The sequence below is a fragment of the Camelus dromedarius genome, chromosome 2 (genome assembly GCF_036321535.1).
Source record: "Camelus dromedarius isolate mCamDro1 chromosome 2, mCamDro1.pat, whole genome shotgun sequence".
NCBI classification, from domain to species: domain Eukaryota; kingdom Metazoa; phylum Chordata; class Mammalia; order Artiodactyla; family Camelidae; genus Camelus; species Camelus dromedarius.
The window spans coordinates 61,848,823-61,861,575 of NC_087437.1; the positions used below are offsets into that span (position 1 = coordinate 61,848,823).

Below are 12,753 nucleotides of genomic sequence, written 5' to 3' on the forward strand. Positions count from 1 at the left end.
TAGTTAGGCTAATAATACAGGTCCCAAATAAGTCTTTCCAGTGGCAAGACTTGACGTGAGCACTCTGCCTCTGCCTGTCTAGGGTTGGGGAGTGGGAGTGATGTGTCATACTCATCAAAAACAGGATCTTCATTTTGGAAGGCCAAAAAATCAAAGACATAATATGTTCCACCAGAGTAAGGAGGCACTGTTCAACCTAGAGACCCTTTTTAGTTTATTCTAGAACCTTAAAACTGGATCTTATTTCTTTAGTACTGAATTGAGTTATAAAGTATTTTTATAATTATATTTATAGTATATTTGTTTCATATTTATATAATTTTATACTTATATAATGATTTTATATTTGAGATATTATATAATTTATTGGGGATTACACTTGTTTTGAAGAACTCTGGTGAAATAAAGTCCTATGGTTATGAAATATGGGAGATTAAATAGCTCAGTAGAACTGTAAATTTTACTTATTAACCTATAAATTTTACTTCTGAAGTAAGTTTGAAGCATTTGTAGAAAAATTATGTATCTACAGCTATCCTTTAAACTGTTCAGTTAACCTCCTGGGATTTTTTTCTAATTTTCTCTGACTTTGGTACTTTCTGATCTTTTTGAAACAGTGATCACATGGAAAATGTGTGTGGCTACTTAATGAAGTACACCAACCTTGTCACTGGGTGGCAGTATAGGTAAGTGTGATTGATCTGTCGTATCAGTCTCCCAAGAGACCGGAAGTGGAGCTGATAATTTTATATTCTCATCTTACTTCAGCACAGATATGGCTGGGAAACCTGTTACAGGAAGATTTACCATTTTTTCTAAAAGTCTGATGACTTTCTTCTCTTTTCTAGAGGGTAGGAGGAGTTAACATCTGTCTAAATTACAGCCTCCAAATGCCTCAGAAATTACTATTATATTAATATTAGAATAATTTGTTCACTTGCTTTGGGCTTTTTTTATGCATACTTTCAGTGGTTAGGCTTTTTGGGTGGTTTGGAGGCAGCAAAGAGTTTTGTGTTAAGTGCCTGTTCAAGATGCTCAAAACTTCTCTGGGGCCCTAGAGAGTTTAAATAACCAACCTAAGGTCACACAGGCAGTCCTATCTTAAATACTTTGTGGAATTGGTAGTTGTGGGGCAGAGGATGAAACTTTTTTTTTTTGTGGTGAAATAAACATAACAAAATTTACCATTTTAAACATTTTTAGGTATACAGTTCAGTGGCATATACATTCACATTGTTGTGCAACCATCACCCCATTCCTCTCCAGAGCTTTTGGCATCTTCTCATACTAAACCTCTGTACCTGTTAAGCAATCACTCCACATTTCTCCCTCCCCTGAGTCCTTAGCAACCACTGTTCTACTTCCTGTCTCTATGAACTTGACTACTCTAGGTAACCTCATATAAATGGTGTGGCTTATTTCACTTAGTATGATGTCTTCAGAATTCTTTCATGTAGTGTGTATCAGAATTTCCTACCTTTTTAAGGCTGAATAATGGTCCGTAGTATGTACGTACCACATTTTGTTTAGCCGGTCACCTGTTAATGGACGTTTGGGTTGCTTCCACCTTTTGACTATTGTGAACAGTGCTGCTGTAAACATTGGCGCACACATACCTGTTGGAGTGCCTGCTTTCATTTTCTGTGTGCATACCCAGAAGTGGAATTGTGAGATCTCATGGTAATTCTGTGTGTAACCTGTTGGGGAATCTCCATTTTGTTTTCCATAGATACTGTACAATTTTACATTCCCACCAGCAATGCACAGAAGTTCCAATTTCTTTACATCCTCCCAACCAACACTTGCTACTTTCTGTTTTCCTCTGTGTGTTTTTAATAATAGTCATCCTAATGGGTGTTAAGTGGTATCTCATTGTGATTTTTAAACTATTTAAAAGAGAAGGGCGGGAGGGTATAGCTCAATGATAGAGTGCATGCTTAGCAAACAGCAGGTCCTGGGTTCAATCCCCAGTACCTCCATTTAAAAATAAATAAATAAATAAACCTAATTACCTCTCCCCACAAAGAAAAGTAGAAATTAAAAAAAAAAATTTTTTTAAGTGAGAAAGCTAGAATTTGAACCCAAATAGTTCTGGCTCCCAAGTCTATGTTCTTTGCATTATAACATGCTGCTTTTTATCCATGTCATTTGGAAGACTTCTGCTTTTGGCTATGATGGGATAACTGGAGGTGAATTTTCCTTTCTACCTTAAACAACTGGAAAATGAGACATAGTATAAGAAAGAATGATATTTATTTATTTATTTATTTATTTAATTTTTAAACATTTTTAAACATATTTTTATTAATAGTCATTTTATAATGTTGTGTCAAATTCCAGTGTAGAGCACAATTTTTCAGTTATACGTGAACATACATATATTCATTGTCACAGTTTTTTTCGCTGTGAGCTACCACAAGAACTTGTATGTATTTCCCTGTGCTATATAGTATAATCTTGTTTATCTATTCTACGTATGCCTGTCAGTATCTACAAATTTTGAACTCCCATTCTATCCTTTCCCACTCCCCTCCCCCTTTGCAACCACAAGTTTGTATTCTATGTCTTTGAGTCTGTTTCTGTTTTGTATTTATGTTCTTTTTTTAGATTCCACATATGAGTGATCTCATATGGTATTTTGAAAGAATGATTTTTAGACATTTAAAAAATAGTCAAAACACTGATGAACATGTGATTGTTTAAAAGAGAAGGCAGCTTGGATCATGTTTAGTTTGAAGTGACATTAGGGCTTTCAAATAGGAGTGACATGCAGGAAGTTGGAGGTCATAAGAGAAGTCAAAGCTGGATATGAAAACATGGAAGGGAATCATTCCTATATAAGTGGAAAGGGTAGTTTTCTAAGGTTCCCCTCTTTTATTAAATAAATAAGTAAATAAAAGGGCAAAGTCAAGGGAGCCTTTCACTTTGCATTTTCCCACCTCAGTTTTTATGTAATTTTTGAAGGTTATATATGTAAATGACATATAAAGTATGTTTTTTAAAAAAATTGTCATTTTGCTCTTAGCATTATTCTTTGTTCTCTTTTTAAAAAGGGAAATATGTTAACTTTTCTCCCCCACAACATTCAACAACTTTCATTCATGTAATATTACTGAATATTGTTGAGAAATCTCAAAAGTGAACAGAGTAAGAAAGCTCCGAAACATACCCACCATATAAGATTTAGTATGTTAAAAGATGGCATTTTGGATCAGTGGTAACTTACAGCCATGAGATAAAGGGGCAGGTGTTTGTATCATTGCGTGAGGGAGCCTACCAAAAAGATCCATTGGTCACTGGTTGCCTGGGGAGTTAGCTAAGAGATCCAAGGGAAGTTCTAGCATATGGAGGGGCATTGCCTCTGCCAACGTGATCCCTCCAGCTGTCTAAGAGGCCAGTTTTAGCAGCAGAGGAAAGTGTGGGGATAAAGACAACCTACCCCTGTTTGCCACTGAAAACAGAACCTTTTACTAACTTGCTCCCTCACAGAGGTCTTAGCTTGCCAATTTGGTTGCTGTAAGCCCGCTGTAGAAAAAACTTCCATCTTCCATTTTCTGTCAACCTGGCTGAAGTCTTGTGGCACAGCAGAGATATACTGGGTTCCCAGCATGGTATGTGCAGGTTGAGTGATTAGAGGGGAACAGAAAGGTTAAGACCATGTTAAAGAATCTTAGGTTTAGTAGCTCAGCTCCTTTTGGCGGGCCCAGCCGCTTTGTCCATGTGCTACAGATAAAGCTTAGGTAACAAAAGCACTGTACCTGTGCCAGATATTCAAGACAGTTACCCTGCAGCCCATTTCTGTTTTGACTAAGGGCCACTTAGAGCAGCTTGGAGAAATCCAGCATGGGCATACTCTTTAAATAACTGCTTGCTCTGGAATGTAGTACCTTAGTTAGGAAAGAGCAAGGAAGGAACCCACTTCTTTTACTTTCAGTCTAATGGTGAAGTGAGATTCTTTCCCGTTTTGCTTAGAAGTTCTATACATGCTCAGCACTGAGGCCTAGCATGTTTGAAACAAAACATATAGGTGCCTTTCCATCCCAACTCTTCACTAAAGTTGATTTTTGTCATCATAAGACATACTTCCAAGTCAGAATGTTTTTTATTTTTATTTATTTATTTTTTTAACATTTTTTATTGATTTATAATCATTTTACAATGTTGTGTCAAATTCCAGTGTTCAGCACAATTTTTCAGTCATTCATGGACATATACACACTCATTGTCACATTTTTTTCTCTGTGAGTTATCATAACATTTTGTGTATATTTCCCTTTGCTATACAGTGTAATCTTGTTTATCTATTCTACAATTTTGAGATCCCAGTCTATCCCTTCCCACCCTCCACCCCCCTGGTAACCACAAGTCTGTATTCTCTGTCTGTGAGTCTATTTCTGTCCTGTATTTATGCTTTGTTTTTGTTTGTTTTTGTTTTTTAGATTCCACATATGAGCGATCTCATATGGTATTTTTCTTTCTCTTTCTGGCTTACTTCACTTAGAATGACATTCTCCAGGAGCATCCATGTTGCTGCAAATGGCATTATGTTGTCGGTTTTTATGGCTGAGTAGTATTCCATTGTATAAATATACCACAGCTTCTTTATCCAGTCACCTGTTGATGGACATTTAGGCTGTTTCCATGTTTTGGCTATTGTAAATAGTGCTGCTATGAACATTGGGGTGCAGGTGTCATCCTGAAGTAGATTTCAGAATGTTTTTTAGATTAAAGTTCCATTTGGTGATACTTCACCTTAAGTTGTAGCCTGTTCTGAAGATTAGTCATTTTCTCAAATTGGCAGTCTTTGTTATTTTGAAATTGCAAAAAAAAAAAAACCCCAAAACCCGATTATTTAAAATTTTTTTAACAACTTAGGTGACTTTTCTGCATGTAAAGATAGATGCTGAATCTTAAGCCTTTGTTTCTACATTTCTTTAGCTTCTTGGTTAGGCCAACTTGCTAAAAAATACCATAAACAAGAGTCTAGTACCCTTCTGGGCAAAATAGCTTTAGTAAGTTTCCTCCTATGTGGATTGTCTATTATCCGCAATTTATACATCTTGTAAAGTATCTCTAGAGATGGGATGAAGGAAGAACATTTGAATTAAGCTATGTATGATAAAAGACAGCCCAAAATGCCTATTATTACCAGTGGGTCCATAGCATCATCTTAGTGTAAGAAAGACAATCAGTTACTGGCTCATTCCATTCTCAGTCGTTCTTTCATATTACTTTTTGTGTATCTAGGTATATCCCATGTTGTAAATTTGTGGTAATGTTTTTGGGATAAGAAGTACATGCTCACAGCAAACTTGAGATTTCCAAACATACTGTTCTTTAAATTGTCTTTGAATTTACTGTTTTTAAGACATGAGACCAGTCTTTTTCCCTTGACTGTTTGAAATGAATTGTACTTACTGCTTCAAACATAGGAAGAGATTTCTTTCCTTCCTCATTTCCTTCGTTTGTTCCTTTCTTTATTTCTTGTTTGTTCATTTGTTCCTTTAGTTCACAGCTTTATTGAGATATAGTGCCCATTTGAAGTGTACAACTCAATGGTTTTTGATATATTCAAGAGACAGCTTTCTTGCTAACGGACCCATTCCATTTATTTATGAGTTTTTTTTTGTGGTAGATTTCATGTCTTAGTCTGTTCAAATTGCTGTAACAAAATGCCAAGAACTGGGTAGCTTATAAACAATAGAAATTTATTTCTCACAGTTCTGGAGGTTGGAAGTCCATGATCATGGTGCCAGCATGGTTGGGTAAGGGCCCTCACAGACTTTGCATTGTAGTCTCATGGCCAAAAAGGGGCCAGGGAGCTTGCTTGGGTCTCTTTTATAAGAGCACTAATCCCATTCATGAGGGTTTTCCACCCTTATGACCTTACCACTTCCCAAAGGCCCCATCTCTTATTATCATTATCTTAGAGATTAGGATTTCCACATATGACTTTTAGGGGTATACATTCAGACCACCCATAGCAGATTACTAAGGATGGGTCATATGTTTTAAAAATACAAGATAATTTCAGTGGCTGTTTTGTGTTAATTAAAATAATCCCTTCAAATCTTAGGGAAAATAATGATAAACAGCCCTTTTGAAAATGGGCAAAATATGAGGAGCAGGTCACTAAGTACAACTACGGATGGCCAATAAACACATGAAAAAATGTTTGACTCCTCTAGTAATTAAAGGAATGAAAGTTTAAAACGCTCAAAAGTATTAAAATTATTTTCATCAAATGTAATCAAAATATGTGAACATAATTTAAAAAATCACAAGCATGCTAAAAGATAAATAATAAAAACAATAGTTTTTTTTGCTTTTCAATCTCCCATTTCAGGCAGGTGCTTTCAATTTCTTTTACTTGCTTCTCATCTTGTTGGTTTTTTTTTTTTTCCCTGAATAAAAAGCTGATTCAAAAAACAAACAAACAAACAAACCCCGCTGATTCTGCTCTCTCCCAGTTAGGTATGGTTGATATGATTGCCACGTTGCTTAAGACAGCATCTTCTAGGAACTTGAACTGGATCAAATTGTCTACCTGGTTCCTTTACAGAACACACTAACATATAGAATGCAAAATTGCTCTAAACACAAACATCAGTGTTTTGAAATAGAAGCTAAAAAATTTTTTTTCTCTAAAGACAAAGCTGTTGTACTATTTAAATTGGAATCTGAATTAATATGTTTTCCAATCTGGAACCAAATCATATCATCAAATTCTTTTCCAAAGTGTATCAGTATTTCATCATTTGGTTTCAAGTTCTTTACGTTTCTGCATCTCCAGTTGCAGCTTTTTCATTTTTAAACAGGATCAGTAATCTTTAGTTGTGACCTATTTAATGATACAAAATCTTTCTACCTTAGCATTATTCTCATTGTTTATTTCACTGGTTAAATCTTAAGTCAGATTCATTTCTTACCTAGCGTTTGTTAACCTCAGAGCTTATGTTTTGATTTATCTCCAGTGAATTTTAAATAAAAATATCCCCTGCCTTTTGTCTTTGGGCAACTTACCCTCCCTGTTAATGAATTCTAGAGATAAATCTTCCTCTGAAAAGATACTGTCTGTATCTTTGTTTCGCTTTTGCATTATCTGGTATGCCTCTTGCCCATTAAATATCTCTTTCTCAGCTGAAGGTTTTATATCTTTTTTATTAAACTCGTCCAATTTTTCAATAATATTTACTGCTAGGGAATTCAATCTAGTATTTCAAGTACTTCTTGAAATGCTTTTGAATTTTGTTTTTAATAGCAAAAACTCCAAAGTATGGGATTAAAATTTGGTTTGCTTTAGTTTGACTAGGAGAATTATTTTTAAATTATGACTTTTCTTTTACTCATTATAGGTTTTTTGTTTTAAACAATGAAGCTGGGCTATTGGAATACTTTGTGAATGAACAGTCTAGAAATCAAAAACCCAGAGGTACTTTGCAGCTTGCAGGAGCTGTAATATCACCCAGTGATGAGGACTCTCACACCTTCACTGTAAATGCTGCCAGTGGGGAACAGTATAAACTCAGAGGTATGACTGAGATATGAGGATTAATAGTGTGATTTTCTTCCTCCCTTGAGAAGTTGGTGTACTTCCCTGCTGTCATGTGGGTTTTGGAAATAAAAACTGCTGTCACTGATGATACAGACATAATATTCTAAACCTTGGAATTGCTTTAAGGATTTATGAAATGTGTTTTAATTAATAACTTTTTTAAAGTGACACAATGAACAAGTCTATTTAAAATTCGTTTCTCTAAGAAATTTGTGTAGATGAAACCCTGATTACTGAGAAATCTAAAACATGGACTTCTTTAAGTTTTTTTTTATGTCTTCCATGGCTTTGTATTTTACCTCCTTTCCTGATTTGGTTCATATGCTCTCTTTGTGGTTTTTAGTGACTTAACGTATGTAAGTGGGATTTATTAAAATGTTCATATTCATTAAAATAAAGTATAACTTGTTTAGATAAATTTAATTTGTACAAAAGTATGTGTTTTTTATTTAATTAATATACATAAGGGATAACGATAATCCTAACTGAGCATGCTGCTAGAGATCTGAAAGAATATATTGAGTGCACATCCAGTGCTTAATAGAGGTTAGTTCTTTAAAGAAGAGCATATTTTTATGAGAAAGTTGACATGTCAAGTCTCATATACCCACCTAGCTGGTTGTAATTTATCGTTCTTATGAAATACCCACATCCAGCTACGGTGTTACCTAACAAGGTTGATGCTTTGTTGCCAGAGCCTCTTTCCTACCTCCCTCTGGTCAGGGACATTTACTCTAGGGACAGTAGGACCATTCCCTGATTTTCAATTATCTATTGTTTATACTATAGACAATTAATTGTATTTAAAAAGTAAACAAAAGGTGAATAACTTGTAAATACTTTTTATCAGCCACAGATGCTAAAGAGCGACAACATTGGGTTAGCAGACTTCAGATATGTACACAACACCACACTGAAGCTATTGGCAAGGTATGTGGATTCATATATGATATTAATGCACAAAAATGGGGAAAGATTTTTTAACTTTATTTTTTTGTACTTTTAAATTGAGATACTAATCATATACCATAAAATTTGACCTTTTAAAGTATACAATTTCATGGTCTGTGGTATATTCACAGGATTGTACAACTGTTTTAAGTATCTAATTCCCAAATATTTTCATCACCTCCCAAAAAACCCGTATCCATTAGCAGTCACTCTATTCCCCTCTTCCCAATCCCCTGGCAAACACTAGCCTATTTTCTTTTTCAGTGGATTTGTCTGTCCTGGGCATTTCATATAAACGGAATCATACAACATGTGGTTGTTTTGTCTGGCTTCTTACAATAAGCATACTGTTTCCAAGTTTCACCCTGTCATTACATGTATTATACTTTTTCCTTCTTAAGGCCAAATAATACTTTATTGTATGGATATACCACATTTTGTTTACCCATTCATCAGTTGATGGACATATAGATTGTTTACATTTGTGGCTATTATGAATAATACTGCTATGAGCATTTGTGTTCAAGTTTTTGTGTGAACACAGGATTTCAGTTCTCTGGGTTATGTTTCTAGGAGTGGAATTACTGGGTTATATGGTAGTCCTCTGTTTAACTATTTGAGGAACTGCTAAACTGTTTTCCAAAGTGGTCAAACTTTCACGTTCTCACCAGCAATACATGAGGGTTGCAGTTTCTCCATATTCTTGCCAATACTTGTTACTGTCCTTTTTTACAATTATTGTGACCACCCCTAATGAGTGTTAAGTAGAGTTTTATTGTGGCTTTGATTTTGTTTCTCTAATGACTAATAATGTTCAGCATCTTTTCATGTGCTTGTGGATCATTTGTACATCTCCTTTGGAGTGTTTTATTTTTTAAGATAAAAAGGAAGGTCTCAGAACTTGAAATCTGAGGTTAGAAATGTCTAAAAACTAATATATTGGCAGCGTAGTTACAGGATTCCATACTTACTTTTTTTTCTTCCTAGTGTTTATTCCCCAAAACTAAATTTTTAAAAATTGTTGTTTAGGCCTATGGCTTAGTCTCCAGGAAATCCAACATAAAAGCTTTATTCATGCTGCATGATTCTGATCACTGGTAGTGACCAGAAAGTGCTAGTTTGTTCCAAAGATAATTGAATGTTACATTAAAAAGTTTATGTTGAGTATTGCTCAGTATATTTTTTGCTTCAATCATGGTGTTTAAAGATCTGAAATTAGAAATTTCTTGTTTTTCTAATATATGTCTAATGTGAAAAAAAAGTGCTTGACAGCACAAACCTGGGATTAATTTTCTAAATAAATTACCAGTTGGATGTATGAAATACTTCAACTTTAAATGTCTTAAATTTTATCATCTTCAGAAATGTTCTTGTAGTCAATTCTGAAGTTAATTTTATTTTTTAAAACTGTTCATGTGTAAGCCTCCAGTGTATGGTAGGTTGTGAGTTAACCTAAATTTTAAAAAAGGAATGAATTTTTTTGTTTGTCTAATAGAATAATCCTCCTCTGAAATCACGGAGCTTCTCACTTGCGTCTAGTGGTAATTCTCCTATGTCCCAGAGGAGATCAAGCCAAAATGCCATTTCCTTTTTTAATGTTGGACATTCCAAACTACAATCAGTGAGCAAAAGAGCTAACTTACCTCCAGACCATCTTGTGGAAGTCAGAGAAGTAAGTATGAATTGAAATCAAGTTAAAATGCATAAAATAATCTTAACCTGCTTGGTTTTCTCACAGAAGTTTTTTAAAATTTTATTTGTGTCTTCTGGGGCCCTCAATGTTTAAGTCATAAAGATTCCCTGATTCCTAAATTTTGTCAACCAGGTTCTTTGTACACTGTTATTTTTTAAAAGTCTGTATCTTTCATTTCTTAAGTATGAGCACAGACTCCTTTAATGTAAAATTTATGATCAAAAAGGTTATTGTTAAGCCTATTGGGAAGACTGTATAGCCAAATAAGTGACTTTTTAAAAAACTGATACATGTAAATAGAGAATTTTAAGCATACAAAAAAACAGAATACTTAAATCCTTGATGTTGCCTCCTCTCACCATTTTCTTCTTCTCTTTCAAACTGAGTACCAAATTATTCTAGTTAATAAAGGTTGTGGTTGTTAGGTTCTGAATAATCCAGATGTTGTTTACTGAGATAAATTTGGTAGAGTTCATAGCTATTTATGTACTGGATTGTGAAAATAGTATCATAAATCACACCCAAATGATTTAAAGGAGGAGGCTAGTGAGAATGTTCTATCAAGTTATTTTAGGTTGTATTTCTAGATGAAGAAGTCAAGATTTAAAGAAATGAATTAACATGCTTGAGATAAATAAACAATAGCTTTTGACTCACTTTTTAGTCCTGTTATAAATAAGTGATAATTATAAACACCTTCTTCATAAAATGATACATTTTTAGTGTTTATGTTGATGGTATTCAATCTGTAGATAAACATCCGTGTTTGTGTCTTAAGGGAATCAGAGTGCTTCTATATTAATCTAGAGTGAAGGAAAAGGAAACATTAAAAGTGGTTAAAGTAACAAGGGATAGAATAAAGAAAAAGCATCTAGGGGCAGACTTGTGTCATAGTGTATTCCTTAACCCTTAAAAATTAGGCCACCATGAAATTTTTGGAACTCTTCCATCATGGCTAGTAATGGGAGTTTGAAGATCCTTCAGAGATGCTGATTGTGTTCTATTTATTGATCTGGGTGTTGGTTACATGGGTGCGTTTGGTTTATGAAAATCCATCAAGCCTACATACTTGTGATACCTGTACTTTTCTATCTGTAATACTATATGTCAGTATAGTTTAGTAAAAATTTAAAAAGAAGCAAAAAGTATATAGGTGAAATTGTCATGAATTATGGTGCACATTTTCAAGGAAAAGGAACCTTTTTGTATTTAAAATTTTAGCCATCTGTGGAGGCCTCTTCTTGGCTGGGTTTGGATCTTTATGCCTGATATACTGAGACCATTGTCATATCTCTCTTAGCTTTTCTTCTGCTGTGATGACTTTAATCACCTTCTCTTCTCTATCCTGCTCTAATGGTTGTTTTGTATTCTTATACCCAGGGGTAATTTCTTACAATACCTGCACTGTAAAAAAAGTATTGTGTGACTTTAAATATACCTTTTATAACACTGTGATAGCATGTTAATATTTAGCATGTAACTCTGACACTTGTATGTAGAGAGTGTGTGTCCCCAAAGTTTTAACAAGTACCTTTTTCGGAAGGACAGGTATTTGCTTACAGAACTAATTTAATGACCTTCTTGAATTATGGCACCAGCAGTTATCCTAGGATTTGTGTGGTGACCATCGTTTGACAATTTTTTTTGCTAATGCCACATGCAAAAATAAGTTTCAGTTGAGTGTGTCTTTAGTAGGTTGATGTTTTTGCTTTCAAGAATTCAGCAGTTCAAACTTTAAAATTAATGACTCTATTAGGAACATTTCTGTATACCGATGGAATAAATTCTGTTTCTGAGAATTTATACCATTTGGAGTCATACCATTTTTTGTCCTCTAGACAGATATTAAATACCTCTGGAACTACTTTTTCATTTAAAAGTTAGTTTATTGCCAATTATTTAAAATCATCATAATCTGGTCTCTAGAGGCATGTTGTTTCCTAGCCTTGCTTTTGAAGCCATGCATTTAAGAATCTTGTTTCAGCTTTGTGGCTTAGATGTATTTCATTGTGGAAGCTTTAAATGCTTTATGAAAGCAGGGGCCCTAGAAAAGTTTCTGAGCCTTTTCTAAGTAGTTTTTATCCAAGGCAGTGACTGAAAAGATTTGTGTTAAGGTAAAACCAAAGCTAATGATTTTCACAAGTTGAGAAAACTTTTTAAAACCTTCTTATTCTGAACTAATTTTAAATTTACAGAAAAGTTGCCAAAGTAGTACAGAGTTTCCATATATCCCTCACCCAACATTGAATAATGTTACCATCTTTCATAATATAGTATGATTACCAAAACCAGGAAATTTTATAAGTACAATACTTGTAACTCTAGTCCTTATTCAACTTGTTGTAGTTTTTCCATGAACATTCTTTTTCTGTTTTAAGATCCTATCCAGGATCCCACATTGCATTTAGTTGTTGTTATTACTACTTAGTCTCCTCCCATCTGTAATTGTTCTCCAGTCTAATTTTTTATGATCTTGATACCTATGAATGTCCAATTATTTTTGTTTAATGTTCCGAAATTTTCATTTGTGTGATATTTTCTTATTATTTGATTG

General features: G+C 34.2%; 1 protein-coding gene across 1 annotated transcript in view; it reads left to right on the forward strand.

Moving 5' to 3' along the window:
* The window catches only part of OSBPL11 (oxysterol binding protein like 11), a 72,680-nt gene that overhangs the window by 15,563 nt on the left and 44,364 nt on the right, over positions 1-12,753 (forward strand). Inside the window, exons 2-5 of the mRNA XM_010994453.3 lie at positions 618-686; positions 7,356-7,531; positions 8,406-8,485; positions 10,002-10,178. Coding sequence (XP_010992755.1) covers positions 618-686; positions 7,356-7,531; positions 8,406-8,485; positions 10,002-10,178 — 502 coding nt within the window. The remainder of the gene's footprint in view (positions 1-617; positions 687-7,355; positions 7,532-8,405; positions 8,486-10,001; positions 10,179-12,753) is intronic.